Source organism: Hydra viridissima, unplaced genomic scaffold (assembly GCF_058129835.1).
Source record: "Hydra viridissima isolate aposymbiotic clone 2 unplaced genomic scaffold, HvirCarnegie_v1 scaffold_15, whole genome shotgun sequence".
Classification (NCBI taxonomy): Eukaryota; Metazoa; Cnidaria; class Hydrozoa; order Anthoathecata; family Hydridae; genus Hydra; species Hydra viridissima.
The window spans coordinates 7,077,650-7,095,000 of NW_028324314.1; the positions used below are offsets into that span (position 1 = coordinate 7,077,650).

Sequence of the window (17,351 nt, forward strand, 5' to 3'; positions counted from 1 at the left end):
TTTGTATGCTGCAATTTCTTTCAGGAAGAAGCTGAATGGCAACCAATAAAGAAATTTCCTGGAGACTACAACTTAATTAAACTTCCCAGGTTTTCTATGGAATTAGTCAGAAATGAGTGTTCATCAAACTTAGGTGCAGCTCTTGCAAATGCTTTACTACATGACATTAAACATATTTTGAGAAAAGATGGTGGTATCAATCACATCTTTTTATATTTACAGAATGAACTTGAGAATTTTTCAAAATGAATTGAAAAAATTCCTGTAATAAATTTTAATGCCAATTACTGGTATGAGTTGATAGACCTCACTGCTCCAGACGTTACGGAACCTCCAACTACGCAACATTTTACAATTCAAGAAATCAAATACTTGATAGACAGTTCTGTTAAGCCAGATATTTTGGACTTCCCATCTCACTCCCTGAGTGTAGAGGGAACTGTTAACTTAAGTATCAGAAGCATCCCATTACGTTTATGGGCTTGAAAATCGACACTGCTGCATCTTGAGAAAATTGCTTAGCAGAAAGATTTGTCAAGTATATATGTCAAAAGGATATTATTCCCATTCATATGATGATATTTTTGAATAAATTCAAAAAGTTACTAAATTAGATAAACACCTTTTTATAAATTCAGAATCATAAATTATAAAAAAGGTGTTTAGAAAACTTTTTAACATATTCTCACAATTGAAAATTTTAATTTCCGCTTATCGCGCTTTTTATAACGTTTTTCGTACAATTGCAATAATCTTTAAAATTAAATCTGCAAACCTTTTTTCATTAAAAATCGCTGAAATTTTTTGAGGTATCTCATTTCAACTACCTCCAACTACTGCAACATTACTCAATGGGCCGGGGTAAAATCAACCTACCCTAATATATATATATAAAATGTTTCATATAGTCATTTTGAAATAAGGGAAAATTAATTAAAATTTGTGTAGATACTTTGTGATCGCCTGTTAGTTTAAATGGTCTATTGATTACTTTTCATTTTGGTAAAAGTTTAACAATTTTACCAAATGTTTTTACTCTTTTAATACTCTACTGTCCCTTAAAAAGTAATGGTATTATTTGCTTTCATTTTAACCTAAGAAAATATGTTGGCAATTTCTTGTTTTAAAAGTGTGAAAAAGTGTTAGGAAAGTATTTTCTGGTACTGTTTTTAAAATATAGTCTAGGGTAAACAAGATCAATATCGTCTTGTATCAGAATAGCAAAATTACAAGATTTAGATGCTTATTTTGTAGTAATAAGGTATTAATTAATGTGTTTAATAGGTAAAGCAGTTTTTTCTGTTACAAAAGACTGACTTTATAAAATTAGTTATTGCTTTGTTTATAACTTTAAATGCTATTCTAAATAAACTTTGTGAAGGCATGCAAATTATATTATTTAAATCATTAGGGTGAGGTTTCGTCTACATCGTCTTCACTAGCTGCTATTGATGTTGAAACTGAACTGAATAAAACTAGGGCGGAGTTAGATTGCTGCGTAAATGAGCATCAAAAATTTAAAGAGGAAGCATCCATTAAGGAAATGTCTTTAAAGTCAACTATAGAAAAGCATTTAGAAGAACTTTCAGTGCTGCGGATGGAACATGAGCGAATTAAAAATCAGGTGCATTTATTAAATGTGTTAAGTGGAAGTTTTAAATGGTATATATTATCTTGTTTAGATTAAAATCCATCTATAAATCTACTTTGCATGAGGGAAAAACCTCTGTTTATGTTCAAGAATAAAATTAAAACGAATTAATTAGATGACAAAAAGAAAAACCAAAAATTAAAGATAAACTGTTGTACCAAAATATCAAAGTAATAAATAGCTTAATAATTATCTTTATTTTGTTAACCACACTTTATTTAAGTTTAGTACATATTTCAATTAAATATAACAAAAGACCAAAAATATAAAAGAAGTAAGAAATATTTTTACTTTCTTGATACTACTAATTTTTTTATATATTAAGTTGTGATTGTTATTTAACAATTTTAATTTTTATATTCTATTTTATTTATATAATGTATGAAAGCATGCACAACTTGTTTCTGTAATGTATGCAAGTAAGTACCAAGCTTCATACAGAATCTAAAACTTTTTATGTTTGCATAACATATAAGCAACACAATACAGCATGAGAAAAATGAATATCAGACTTTCAGATAAATTTTTCTAGACACCTACAATGTAGTCTCCCTCTTCCATGAAAAAAAAAAAAAAAATAGTTGGATTTTTTCTTTTAGTTCATCATAAATCCCATAAAATTACTTATTAGACATTGGGGGCCCTAAGGTCAGAACTTAAGAAAATCTGTTCTACACTCCCTGGTTTGACCCTGGTTATCTAAAAGTTGTCATTAAAACCTGGAGAGGGTATATTGACAAATTTCACTTTCAGGTTAAGTCATGAATTGGCTCTAAGGTTATATAACTAATATTTCATTTATCTTGAACTTGAGAGCACCTCTGTAAAACCAAGTAAGTTTTATAAATATTGTAATCATGAAAATAAGAAAAAGTTCTTAACCAATTTTTGTGTTCTAAGAGTTATCTGTGAAGTTTTAAATTTTGCCTTATTGTTGAAGTTACTTTTCGAATGAATTAAGTAAATTGGTTTAAAATTTTGGTAAAGAAGATTGAGGTATTGAAAAAGATGATAATTTGATAATATCCTAAAGGGATCACTTGTACTGTTTTACTCTTGTTTTCTTTTTTTAAAAATAAAACTCTCTTTAATAACATATCTTATTTAAATAAATTTAATTACTAATTTACAATCTATATATAATCTGGATAGTTTTGTTTTCTTTAATGACATTGAAAGTGCTAATATTTACTAACCATAATTTTTAGTCTCCATAGTTACAAAACATATCTAAGATAAATTTGAATTGATTACCTAATTACTGCTATAATTTATAACAAGACGGTTGTTTCCTTTCTTTCTACTCCTGGCATTCCTTCAAATCTGTTTTAAAAACTAGCCTCAAAAAAATGTTTACTTATGTAAACTTATTTTTGAGGCTAGTTTTTAAAATAGATTTGAAAAGAAGGTAAAGTATAAAGTATATTTATTCTTTTCTATTTCTAGATTTATAACCTCAAGTTTTTGTCTTTTGAGTTTTATATGCAATTAATAAAATGAAAAATAAGTTTTAAAAATAATGTTTTTTTGTTAATTCAAAATTAAAGTATTTTATTTTAGCTGGACTTCTCAAATGAAAAATACTCTATCTTAATGACCACTGCAGATGGCTACAAAAAAGAAATCAAAGCTTTAGAAGAAAAATGTCAAAGCATTACAAATAGTCTTAACAAGTATCGTATTGAAACTGAATCTTCAAAACAAGTATCAGATTTGTTTTTAATTTTATTACAATTATAAACTGACAATACCAGTGACTTAGGCTCAAAAGTTATACATTGTAAATTGCAAAGTTAAAACATTTTGGTTTTTCACATAAAATGTGAAGTCGTTTCTTTATTAATTATTTTTATTAAACTTTAAGGGCTGTTTGTAAAGTTCTTCCCAATGTGTGAGGATTTTGAAGAAACTTTTTAAAATAAATTCAAATTGAAGAAATTTTATTTGTGATTCAATTTGTTTTTGAAATTGAAATGATTGTTACATTTTACATGAAAATAATTTTTTTTCATTTTGTTTTATTTTGATGATTTTAATTCATAGTTTATAATTTAACAATTAATTGATAGCATTTCAATTTTGGGTAAAAAAAATTAACTTTCATAAAAGGTAGTTTCAAGTTTTATCTAGGTAATACCATGCTAATTTCAGGCAATTTAACAATTACGAAAAAAAAAAAAAACCTTTGGTGGGAGCAATTTTGACACTTTCCTGATCTCAAAACTATAAAAACTGAAATCATATATCACCGTCCGCAGAAGAAAAGTGCACTTAAAATTTTGCTTATTCTTAAAAAATTGAAAATGACAGCATTCAATATTTTTTGGCATTTTTACAGTATTATAAATATTCTTTATTTTAGATTGGCATAAAAAATAGATTGATGGTAGGGGGTAACCACCACCTGCATGAGACAGTCTGATTTTCCCATGTGGAGAGGATTCTTTAGCTGCAACAATAGTGGATGAAATTTGCTCAGAGACTTTAGAATCTGTGATGGCTAGTTGTCTCATTTTCTCAAAATGTGAATGTGTTACAGTTGTGTGAGATGCCTCTTCCAATAATGGAGAGGCAGTCTGAGCATCTTCTTTGAGTTTGGCCTGTTTCCAATTTTTCTTGATCTTCAAGTGGGTGCTTTTCAAAAACTTTCAATCAACCAATCTGGCAGATTAGGCAGTCACAGTTGTCTCTTGTTGAAGGTCAAACTTTGACAGGTGTGAAATCAAAAAGAGGTGGTAAATTGACTTCTGCTGAAAAAGATGTGGTAAATTGAATTCTTCTTCTTTCCTATGGTGATTCGGCAAGTATCACATATTCCAAGAGGCACTCTGTTGTCAGCAAAATCAAGACTTGATGAAAGTATGCTCAACACATCATCCATCATAGATTTTGTGAGAACTCTGAAATCATTACATAAAGCTCATCAGATAATGTATATCAAAAGAATTTTATGTTAAATATTCAAATATTTTTATAAATAAATCAAAGTATTAAAGAAAAAGGAAAAAATAACACAATACCTTGAGCTCTTTCTCATGCAGAGAAAACAGACAGTTTTTCTGCAGTCATCATGTGATTTGGCTTGATTTGGCTTTTTCTTCAATTTAGGTTTAGAAACTAAAAAAATTATTCTTTTTTCTATAACAATACTGAAATGTAGATTTTTTAAGTATACAGTTCAAAATTTGAGTAACAGCATAAATTTAAAAATGGTAATTGCTGTTTCCTTGATTTGGTAAAAGTTATAGTTTCAAAATTAAAAATTATTTTTTAATTTTGGTTAGTTTACAGCATGGAAGTTACAAACAATATTTAATTAATGATTGCAAAATTTTATATTGAATATCTATATCTATAATATAATAACGTAACAAAAGAGCAATTTAATCATTAACAATTGCTCATTCTCAGATTTAGTAAAAATGAAATTATTCGCAGTTTTAGATTCTAATTAGTTTCTCTAACCAGATTATATGTTTTTAGTTGTTTACAATATGAAAATTTAAGGTTACTGCTGCTGTAAAAATGCCAAAAACTTTTAATGCTGTCATTTGCTGTTTTTTATAAAGCAAAAATTTAAAAATGAAATTTCCTCCACGGACATTCATGGATGATTTCAGTTTTTATATTTTTGAGATGAGGAAAGTGTCAAAATTGCTCCCACCAAAGGGTTTTTCTGGAGCTTGCCAGAGTAATTTTTTCTTTCGCCAATGGGTGTGAATACTCACTGTATTAAAATTGAAACTTAACTATTAAATAAGCTCTAGGATGTGGATTTAGTCTTTTTAGGTCTATAACAAGTTTTTTTGTTACAGATTAAAATGAAATAGTTCTTTTAACTTCTACATTTGATATAAGTTAAAAGAACTAATTATATACAATTACATGGTTTTTATTTTGGTGGAAAACAATTTCATTGCTGAAAAACTCTTTATGACTTCACTGATGTTGGCTTGATTGCTAGTAAAGCAGTTTTTTCTGAAAGAAACTTTTTTTTTCCATTTTCATAGATTGGTCTGTTGCAAGTGCAACTTTGATTTCCTACTCCACTGACAACTATTCACCTTTTGTAGTCAGCCTTCACAAACATGAACATGCCAAAGATATGATTTTAGGCCTTCTTTTTTTATGTCCTATTGTTTATTAACGAATTTAGGAGGTTTCAGATAATCCACTAAGTGCACAAGATTGGTATTTTGTTGTACTTGAACTCAGGTTTCAAATTTTTAAGAGAACTATCTAAGTACTCCTAAATTGGTTGAAACCTAGGCCATAGGGTTCTGTGTCTTTCTTTAAAGTGACATTTGAATTTTGAGCCTTTGTTCTTGGTTAATTTGCTACTGGCTGGTGTTTTTCTTTTGGAAAAAGTTCACTTAAATTTTGTGTTTTACTTGAAGGAAGTTGATAAAGTTTTTTGTTTCAAATTGCTTTAAAACTGATCAACAACTTTTGCACTTAGTAGTAAAGTTACTTTGGTTAAAGACATATATATCTAAACTTTTTGAAATAAATGTACGAGGACTCTATCCTAAAGTGTTGCAATAGTATGTATATAGTTCTACAATGCAATTTAAAAACTTTAGAGTTACAATGAAATGCGAGAGAAGCTTATTACCGCAGAAGTGTCATTAAAATCACTTTCTACTGAAAAATATCTTATACAAGAAGCTGAGAAAAGATTGATGCAAGAAAACCAATCATTACTTGATCAACAGCGAAGCCAGAATGTTCTGCTTGCAAATTTACAAACCATTCAGGTCAGTTTTTAATTTTTTTGTCTAAATCTCTTATTATTATCTCTTATATTAGTTATAACAATAGCTGAAAATTTAATAGGAATGTCTAAACCTGTGATTAATATGTAAGTTTTTATTACAGAATAATCTTGAAAAACAAGAGTTTGATACTCGAACTAGTTTGGGTAAACAGTGTGAAGCATTACAACGAGAAATGAAAGTTATCAGGCGCAACTTTGATAATGAAGGCCATCAGTTGAAATCAACTGTTTTGTTATTAGAGGTAAAGTTTTATATATTTTTTTAAAATACCTTTGATAAACAATTTTTTTTCATATTTGTTCTTGTAAGCAAGTATCACAGGCCTGGAAATAATTGTTTTGAACAACAATACATCTTTCTTTTTTCTAATATGTATGTATGTATGTATGTATGTATGTATGTATGTATGTATGTATGTATGTATGTATGTATGTATGTATGTATGTATATCATGAATTCCATCATGACGGAATCACTGATTTGAGCTTATTTTCCACATTTATGTTATAAAAATAAAAAAACTGTAATGTGCATATTGTTATTCTATATGAATATAGAGTAACAATATGCACATTACAGTTTTTTTATTTTTATAATATAAATGTGGAAAATAAGCTCAAATCGGTGATTCCGTCACAATGGAATTCATGATATACACAATTTTTTTACCTGGGACTTTGACATATTAGATTCACTGAATCTTGGAATCAATTCATAGTTTCCAAAAATAACTCTTATGCTGAATATTTAAAAATCTATGATCAGTTTTAATGGAAAAAACTTGAAATGTGGAAAAAATGTTTTACAATTTATTCACTATTTAACTATTGCAGTTAGTTTCATGTAATAGTTAATAAAATAATTAATAAAGTATTCAATTAATAATAATAGTATAATAAAAATAGTTCATTAATAACTTATGTTATGCTTTCTTTATTGTAAGTAAAAAGGAAAAAGAAAAGAAAAATACAATTGATAAATATACAGTAAACCCTGACCCAATCATCCTATGAATAAATAAGGATATTAGTAACATCTGTGGCATCACAAATTTAAAACTGTAGCTATATTTTTGTTCTCTTTTAGGTTTCCTTGAGGATTTAATCTTAACTTTTCAGCAGATGTTAGTTATGTTTAGATTCAACAAGTTTGTGCTTTTAGTTTAAACTGCTATTTTAATTTATTTTATTTTAAGAATGAGGTTAAAGATTTAAAAGTAAAGCTTGGCGTTGAGATAGAAATCCAGAATAAGACTCTAAAAGAATTAGAAATTACTAAGCAACAGCTCAACCAATCTGAAGCAAAAGTAAGATTGGTTATTTATTTACTGTCAGTGAACATTTTGTTCAGAATTATCATTAAGCTTCTTAATCTTGTTTTGTCTTTCATATAGTGCAAAGAATTAGAATCACTTACAAAAGCATCAGATAATCGACTTGCAGTTGTTTTACAAAAGGAAAGCACTGGGAGAGGTTTTTTTAGTTTTCTAATTAGATTTCATTAAAAAAAGCCTTGCATGAAAAATATTTTCTTGCATTTTTGAGCTAAAATTATCATGAAACAAATTTAGAGTGGCAAATATTCAAGCAAAGCTTTATCAAGCAACTGTTTTTGTAGTTTTGTTTCATAATATAGTTATACTACTGAAAGTAATCAACACATGATGTAAATAAAAAGCTTTGAAACTCAATTTAACTTTAGTATTGCCTTAAAAATTACACTTATATTTATAAAATTTTCAGAAAATGATGAGAGTCATCGTGAAATAGAGCTTCTAAAAATGAAATTGAAAGAGTTAGAACTTACTTTATCAAATACTGTTACAGAGAAAAAAAGTAAATTGTTTATACACTTTGTTTTTCAAATAATATGGATTTTTATATATTGAGTTTTTTTATTTTTAATGATTACAGTATTTTGAATGATTGCGATATTTGAGTTTTTCCATAGCATTGGAAGAACAGCTAATAACATCAAAGAAGCATTTGGAACAATACAAAGAGATTGCAGATTCAAATGAGCATGCAATTACAACCCTTACTCAAGTACATTGTTTTTTTAAGTTCACTTGAATATCTAAATTGAATTATTAGAAGTTTGTTTTAAGTACAATGCTAAATGATTTACTTTTTTGGAATTAGTTGTTTTTATTTAGGTATTATATAACTTTATTATTTAAAAAGTATTTGGTTTTTAAAAATCTCATTGATTTATGACTATTATTTTTCTAACTGAAGATTTTTTTTTACTTACAGTTAAAAGATTCAATTGAAGCAGATCTTCAAATGAAAATAAAAGTTGCTAATGATACTATTGAAAATTCCAAAAAACAAGTTGAAGTTCTTATAGCAGAAAAAATGCAGTTGAAAAAAAGCCTTTCAGAAGCAGATAAAACTCATCAAAATCAACTATCAGAGCTTCGTAATCAAATGGCTCCTCTGGAAAGACGTTTCCAAGAAGTAACTCGTGCACTTGTTAATGCAAAAGAACTTGAAGAATCTGCTGTAAAAGAAGCTCAAGCTCAAGCAAGTATAGCCAAGGAGGTTTGTGTTTTATATTCAAACTAGTGTAGCCAAGGAGGTTTGTGTTTTATATTCAAACTAGTGTAGCCAAGGAGGTTTGTGTTTTATATTCAAACTAGTGTAGCCAAGGAGGTTTGTGTTTTATATTCAATTCATGTATTTAGTTCATAACTTTTGATTTAGTTTTTAACATACCATAATGTAGTTTATAAGCAATCAATTTTTGAATGAGATAAAAATTGCTTTTACAATAACAAAAGATATTTAAGCAACTGTCTATTCTGTGTTCCAAGTTAAGTTTTAATTTATGCTAAATTATGCGTATCCGCCATGTTGGTTCACAAACAAATTATAACACTGAGCGTATTCAATCCAATAATATATATACTAGATGTCTAACTTGCGGGATTTTATTAGACGAAAAGTGAAGCCGCTTTTTTTGTTTACAAATTGAATCCGCCATTTGTAATAAGGGCAAAAGCTATACCCGACGTGCGAAATAAAAGTTAAAAATGCATGTTTTTGCCCAAATTAGAAATGGCTTCCACGGCTTCACTTTTCGGATCGAAGTTAGACATCTAGTATATATAATATATAACTAAATCAATCTTTGTCTTGAGTATGGCAAAGAGCGATTATTATAAAAACCTTTCAAACCAAAGTAAAACTAGATATAGAACTAAGATCTCAAAAATTGATAATATTGATCCATATACGTTGAAAAAGACAGATTATCCCTCCGATCCAGACTTCTATCCTAAAATCTCCCATGCTGATATTGTTACATATTTATTGTTTGCACCAAGCCCTGCCACCAAAGAAGAACTTAAATGCTTTAAAAGTTTAGAACCGTATTAATATTTTAAATATATAAAGACAATATCAAAATAAACAAAATTCCCAATAAGAGAAGAAAGAAGACATTTTTCAGTTGTGCAGGCTATTCTACGTGTACAAAAATATCTTATATATAGTTTTTATATGAATAAGAATGAATATATTAATATTAACCAGAAGCAAAATGATTAGAACAAACTCTGTAGTGACTGGCACTAGTATCGATATCTTTACATTTTATAACAGCAAACCATTTTGCTCTTCGTTCTGTTGACAACAATTTTGTATCTGTATCATGGTGATTAATAACCTTAGGCATTCTATAAAACGACTTCTTGCAGTTTTCAGAACGATTACTGCAATTAAAAATGCAACAGAAGACCATATTTGAAGATATAAAGAGTTTATGAGTTATTCAAGTAAGACCTTTTCTGAAAGAACTTTATACAACACTTTTGTTTTGTTGTTAACAATTTTCGAGTTGAAACTTCTACTAAAAGGAAATAGTAGCTAGGAAAATGGCTAACTGATAAGTTTTGATATAGTTAACTTAAAGAACCGCATCTGAATAAAGTTGAGCTAAAGTTGTTTATGAACCAACATGGCAGACAAATGTATTTTGATTTTCGTGACGTCATCTCGGAACACAGAATTCAATCCTTTTATAAAAATAACAAAAAATTATTATATCTTATAATTATTAATTTATCATATACCATTTAAGAAATTATTGAGATCATAAAACTTAAAGTTGCAGGTGAGAGTTCACTCACTTAGAAAAAATCTTATAAATGCCATTTTTAGGATATTCAAATTTTTCTAAAATTTTTATCAAAAGCAACATATTTCTAATATAAGAGATGATCATATACAATTCTTTCAAAAGATATAGGTGCCTTAAGATTTTTTGCTTCAAATTGCCATTACTGTTTAAAACACCATAAAGTAAAAACCATTTGAGATATTGAACATTTTTTAAAAATAAGTTGTTATTAGATAAACCAAAAAAGGTCCCACTTCTTTGCTAGTGATGTATCTTTTCTTTGCTAGCGATGTATCTCTTCTGCATTGATTTTATTGGATTGTAAGTTTCCATTAGAAATATTTCCAAATTGCTTCTATTTCTTGTTTAAGTCTATGCATCATTTTTATGTTGAGTGTGATCTCTTCTGCAGTGTGTTCATTCTGAACAAAAAAAACAAGTGCACCAAACTTTTTTTAGTAGATTTATTTTTAAATAAGTTAAAATCAATTACTTTTTTTTGTTTTGGGGAAGAAAAATGAATCACTTTTTAATACAAACTTTTTATATTTAGTATGACATGATTTATGGTTATCGATTATAATGAACATATAAGGTTTTTTTTATAATATAATAGAAAAAATATTTACCTAATATTTTGTTGCTGTTAATTAGTTTTTAATGTAATTGATTTAGAAAATGACTTTGCTTCTCCTAAGCTGATTTTATCTTAAACGTTTTTACAAAGTGCTCTTTTCACCTCTATCTTTTGAAATACCAATCTCCTATTTTTCTATTCAAAATTGACCAAACATACTCTTTCAGTTGAGTACGTTTAAAGTATAAAAAGTATAAAAGTAAATTAGATTGAGCTCCAGATTATAAAATCTTAATGTTCTTCTCATGTTAGTCAATTTATATGCTTTTCCAGATTTCCACCAAACTTGTGACATTCTATCCGAAGAATCCAAGTAAACTTTACAGTCATCACTCCATAACAGTTATTTCTAGTTCTTGAAGGGCAGAAATACTTTTTGGCAAAGTTCAACTGCCTTTTTTTATGTCTTTTGATCAAGTATTGCTTTTTACCAGCAACTCTTTTAATAAAGCCTTGTCCTCTGATTCTGCTTTTGACTGTCTGAGAATTGTTTTCTTTGAATTTTTTAGTTGGTTTAAATCAGTTTCTGTTTATCTGAACAATAATTTGTGTGTGTGTGTCTGTGTGTCTGTGTGTGTTTCTATGGTTATGTTTCTTCATGTTTCCAGAAGTTTTAAGGATTTACTTGCAATCTCTAAATAAGTCTTTCCACTGTTAATAAATCTACTACTAAAATTCATAGGTTTGGTGGTTGTTGTTTTCATAAATTTAAAAGTTTACTGAAATTTTTTTTTGTGCTTACTCTTGATTGTTTTATTTAGGCTCAAGATAAGTATGAGAGAGAATTGATTTTGCATGCAAAGGATGTTGAGCAATTCACTCTTTTGAAAGAGGAGGTATTATTTTATGTGAAGGTCTTCTAAGAACTGCTGATTAGGATATATGCTATTTTTTAAAAATTGCATTTGATTTTTTAAAATTAGCTGATAATTGTGTCTTAATTTATTATACTTTATGCTGTTGTTTCAATCAGTTAAAGTTGTTTATTTTTATTGTACTTATTCATTTCTTTTAGGTACAGTTTCATAAAAATCACCATGATGATTTAAAAGTAAAAATTTCTGAAGTAAATAGGACTCTTGATAATAACAATAAACTCATGGATCAGATGAAGCATCATCACCAATTAGAGTTAAGGAAAGGCGAGACTGCTAGAAAAGATCTCATCGATGAAAATGCTATTCTTCATTCGCAAGTTGAAAAGGTTTCATAGTGTTCCATTGTTTTTTCTTTTTGAAAAGTTTGCTCAATTTAATATCATGCTGTATTATGTTTTTTAAATCAATTTTTTTTCTTAACCTGTAGCTCAGTGCTCAATTGGCAATTGCTAAATCTCAGAATATAGCACATCAAGAGCCATTCACATCATCAGACAAATCTATAGAAGAAGTTTATGAGTTACTTAGGTAAAATAAGATTTCCAATTTTTTCTTACCACATAAACTTAGAGTCCCTTTTTTGTCCTGCATTAAAAGAAAAATTAATTGGAAATGCTTATAATAGGAAAGAAATTATTTTAATAAACAAAAAATATTCAAATTAATTTACTGTTAGCACTTCTTTAATTTATGTAAAATATTAAAAATTATGTGATGAAATTTTAGGTTTGTTAGACGTGAAAAAGAGATTGCTGAAACAAAAGCAGAAGCTTGTAAAACAGAAAGTATGCGGTTTCGTCAACGAGCAGAACACTTGCAAAGAGAAATTGATGAGACAAAAGCTGCTTTAGAGCTTGAAATGAAGCGAACTCAGGGTCGTATGTTGAGTGAAGAAGAATACAAAGTATTCATGGAAAAGGTTAATAAGATTGCAGAATTTGAAGTTCTAAATCAGGAGCTTGAAAGAAACAAGCTAGCCTTGATGACAAAGAATGAACAACTGCAAGAGCAGGTATCTATTGACTTTTGTTTTAAAGTAAAGGAGATGAATGTGATTGATATAGTCTGATGCTCTTTTTTCAAAAAAAAAACTTTTTTTTTAAATTTCTCATTTTTTGTTGATTTCCTTACTACATGTATATTAAAAAAAATTAGGAATGAAATTTTTTTTAATTACATGTAGTAAGGAAATCAACAAAAACTGAAATTTGTTTTTTTTTCAGTCTTCAAACTATAATAGATTTCTTTTAGTACTGTTAATAAAAATGTATTCTTTGAACTATATGCATCATTTTTGGCTGAAATTGCTCTCTTTGTAGATAGCTGTTTGTTAAAAATTTTGTTTAAGATAAATTTTAACTTTTCTAATTGAATTTTTACAAACTTAACTTTTTTCTGGATTTAATTAGGAGCTTTAAAATCTCAAATCATTTTTTTTTTTTTTTTTTGAAAGGGAAGCATTTTATTTTCAATTTTTTATTTAAAAAAAGTTTTATGAAAATGAAGCTTTTTTAGTTTTTTTTTACTGTTATTTTTTTTCAGATTAGAAAACTTGAAGCTGAAGTGAAACCAATTGCAGAAGGTAAAAAAATACTTGAAGGAGAGAAAAGTTTATGGCTTGCAGAAAAAACTGCTTTAAAATCAGAGGTATTTATGTTTTTTAATGTACATATTATTTTGTATTACAGCACTATGTACTGTCATGTCTGTTTTTTTTTTTTACTTTTTAAAAAAATAGATACAGAAAAGTTTAAGGATTGAAAAAATGTATAAAGTATTAATAATCATAAAAAATTAGTTAAGTTATTACTATTAAATTATTTTAACATAATCCCCATCAACATTACTTCAGATGTTTACTACTTGGGATTTAAATTAGATTACATCTTTAAATGTTACATTTTAAATTTCTTGAATTATTTCTCTTCCCTTATAAATAATCTAAAATAGCTTGTTATGAGTAAAGGCTCAGGATGAAAAAACGTTATAGTCTGGGAAAATTTTTTATTTTTAGCATTTTTACTGGTCAAATTAATAAATATGCATTTGTCCAATAAATTTGTTTGGAATACTATTCCAACTAATACAAAATCACTGGAAAGCTATTTAAAATGTGGAAACGTTAAAATTACACTTTGATTATAAAGGAAAAAAAAAAAATTTGAAAAAGGTGAATCCAGTTTTGATTTTAAATTCAGTGCTGCTAGGATCAGCTTGAATATTGTCATGAATATTAGTTTTTGTCTTTTTTCACTAAGACAGATGTCAGTAGAATTGAAATCCATGGGTTTCTTTTCTCAAAAATATGGGAATAGACTTGATTTCCCATGAGACTAAAGTTTTTATGCTGATCATTTTTTAGGGCTTTTTGCATTTACTTAGCTTAATCTCAGCCATTATTCAATCTAAAATTTGAGTCATAGCTGAGATTCTGATTATGGTGATTCAAAAGTGTCCTACTTTGCTACCATTATCTTTTCTGCCTACAACCTGTACCGCTAAATTCTACCTGATTCCAAAGTGTTAGGATTTGTGAATTGTTGTTATTTTGATTGTAATCCCGAAGTGCTTGTGAGAGTTTCTCTCAACAGCTTTGTTGTTACTCTTTAACAATCTTCTGAATGATTTGTTGTTTTTATTAGTACCCCTTGATTAATGGGTGTAGTAGATAGTTGATACTATATGTAGGTATCAATTTTCCATATCTCTGAAAGGTTTTTTCAACTCTACAAGGAACTTCTTTCGGAACTTTTAATTTGTTCATAGCTTCTTTCATCTCTGTTTGTTATCATTTGCTATTTGTTCTAGCTGTTGTGATTGAAGGATTTATTTTAAGAAGTATTTCTTTCAGTCACAACAGTTCCCTCAACATGTTCCAACTTTCATTTGGTAACACTGATACTGGAAAAAACATGTAGGTCCATATTTTTTACTAAGTATATTTTAGCATTACAGAGAAGGCCTAAAGTTTAATTGCCTCATTAAATTGTTGGCTGTGATTTTATTTTGGTCGATGTGCAAAAAGATTTAAATTTTGAGTTAAAGTAGTTAAATAGTTATTCTAGGGGTAAGATATTCAATCCCTCTGAAATAGGGAAATATATAAATGTGAGTGGTAAACATCCTGTGGAATTAAATTGCATCTAATTCCATTAAAAGTTTTAATAACTAGTTTAACTAATTGAACTAATAGTTTCTTAAGAGTTTTTTAAGTTTCAGATTATCAAAAGAGAGATAAATTAAATAAACTGTTTGAAAAAATATTAACAAGTTTAAAATGTTTTATGTTCAACTAAAGTTATTTGAATTTCATCAATATTATTCAATGTAACCTGAGGTTTGTCCCTAAACAGAAAACAAATTAGGAAATATTCTTTGTCAAGTTGAAATTGCCTATAAAATAATAAGCAGCTCATGATTAGAATCTTGTGCTAATTTTTTTTTTAAGTTTCTTAGTATTTTTATAAATGCCTGTCACCTGCCAGTTTTGTTGCTTCTCCTATAAAGTTTTTTTGTGCTTGTTTTTTTAATATTTTAAAATCGGTTAGGATATTTGGTTTGGAGGTAAAATATAAGACTGATGCACACCCCGCCCTCTTCATCTCAATGGTCTTTTGGATATCTGTCTAGACCTAAGATGAAAAAATTTTAAAAAACCTAACAAATCTAAAAAAAGTACATTAGCACAATATTGATAACAACTTTAAAGAAAACAAAGTCTTTTTAAAAAATGATCTGTAAGTAACAAAATATAACCAATTGCCATTTTTGAGGAAGAAAACACTTTGTCTGAAGAGGAAAAGGTTTTATTGTAGGAGTAAAAAATTTTTCTAAAAAGATGATTCTCATCAAAACCCACAACAAAAAAGATTTCTTACCTAAAGATTAATCTTAAGTCTATCAATTGAAATTCAAATGAAAAGTCTAAAAAAACGAATGTTGAAAGTATTTGAATATAAGTAAATTTGAGAGTTTGGATGAATATATGCGTGATTATAAAAACTTTCAAAAACAAATACCCAAAATTAAAAAATCATATTTATGCAAGTTTATTTAACTTGAACATTTTTTAAAATTTAAAAAAAAATTTTTTTTTTTTCATTTAACTTTATTGCCCATGAATGTTAGTTATATTAATCTTTATGCAGATTAAATCCCTTGGGATACCAGATTATTTGACTGTTGTATGTTCAAACTTATGTGAGCAACAAGCTATCTCTGGCCTCTAAAATAGCAATATAGTTTTATTGATTGATTTAAATTCTACTTTTATAAATACAGATTATACAATCAAACTACAGTATTGCAACATTTGTTTACAGAGTAAAACAACAAGTTCTTTGTTATTAAATGAATGTTGCAACAAGTTTGTTATTTACAGCAATTTTTTTTGTAAATTTTAAGATAGAACGATGGACAAATCGTACCAATCAGATTATAATGCAAAGTACTAAATCTGACAATGAAGAGTTAAAAAAGCTACAGATGCTGAAGACTCAGAACGAAAAAGTTACTGCTGCGTTGCAGGAAGATCTCAAGAAAATTAAGCAGCAGTTTGATACATTTAAGAGGGAAGCATTAAAATATAAAAATGAAAGTCAGGTTAATCTTTGTAAAATATTTTTAAATTGTTATTTCTCAAGTTTTGTATTGTGGGTAAAAATCTTGTAACATATGTTATCATATCATTACAGTCATATCACAGTTGCTGTAATTTTTTATTGTTTTGAGAAAACTTAAACTGAATAACATTATTACTTCTATTATGTCACTTTGCTGATTTTTGCTTTAAAAAAATAACTAATTTATGATTGGTTCATAATTTAAGAGTTATGAACCATAGTACAGTAAAATATACATTACAACTGGTAACAGAAAAACACCCAAAAATGATGTTAGCAATTGTGATATGATTTTGACAATATTAATTTTCATTTTTGTCATATTTATATATTTACAATTTATCAATTTATTTTACAGGAAAAAATTTCTGGATTAGAATCTGATTTGACAGTAACTCGTAATAAGCTTAATGCAGCTCTAACTGTAGCTCAGCCAACAAAAGCAGTTGAAGTTGATCAGTTATCAGCCCTGCAAAAAGAGCTTGATCAGTTGAAGTCTAAAAATACTGAAATGACAGAAAAAAGTAAAATGGTAACACTGAAAGTTATGATTAATATTGATAAAAAGCATTTTTACTACATTACATATGTACAGACCTTTTTGTCAGAAGTTTTAAATCCATTTCATGTATTGTGCTGTAAATGATCTTTGATTGACTGACA

At 27.6% G+C, this 17,351-nt stretch overlaps 1 protein-coding gene across 3 annotated transcripts in view; it reads left to right on the forward strand.

The window, feature by feature from the left end:
* The window catches only part of LOC145193542 (nucleoprotein TPR-like), a 90,984-nt gene that overhangs the window by 52,984 nt on the left and 20,649 nt on the right, over nucleotides 1-17,351 (forward strand). For all 3 annotated transcript variants that reach the window (XM_090072707.1, XM_090072708.1, XM_090072709.1), the window contains 16 exons: nucleotides 1,412-1,624; nucleotides 3,212-3,355; nucleotides 6,235-6,408; nucleotides 6,530-6,670; nucleotides 7,625-7,735; nucleotides 7,823-7,901; nucleotides 8,172-8,264; nucleotides 8,380-8,474; nucleotides 8,685-8,972; nucleotides 11,950-12,024; nucleotides 12,204-12,392; nucleotides 12,494-12,594; nucleotides 12,793-13,078; nucleotides 13,609-13,713; nucleotides 16,471-16,668; nucleotides 17,047-17,220. In XM_090072707.1, the coding sequence (XP_089928833.1) occupies nucleotides 1,412-1,624; nucleotides 3,212-3,355; nucleotides 6,235-6,408; nucleotides 6,530-6,670; nucleotides 7,625-7,735; nucleotides 7,823-7,901; nucleotides 8,172-8,264; nucleotides 8,380-8,474; nucleotides 8,685-8,972; nucleotides 11,950-12,024; nucleotides 12,204-12,392; nucleotides 12,494-12,594; nucleotides 12,793-13,078; nucleotides 13,609-13,713; nucleotides 16,471-16,668; nucleotides 17,047-17,220 (2,466 nt within the window). The remainder of the gene's footprint in view (nucleotides 1-1,411; nucleotides 1,625-3,211; nucleotides 3,356-6,234; nucleotides 6,409-6,529; nucleotides 6,671-7,624; nucleotides 7,736-7,822; nucleotides 7,902-8,171; nucleotides 8,265-8,379; nucleotides 8,475-8,684; nucleotides 8,973-11,949; nucleotides 12,025-12,203; nucleotides 12,393-12,493; nucleotides 12,595-12,792; nucleotides 13,079-13,608; nucleotides 13,714-16,470; nucleotides 16,669-17,046; nucleotides 17,221-17,351) is intronic.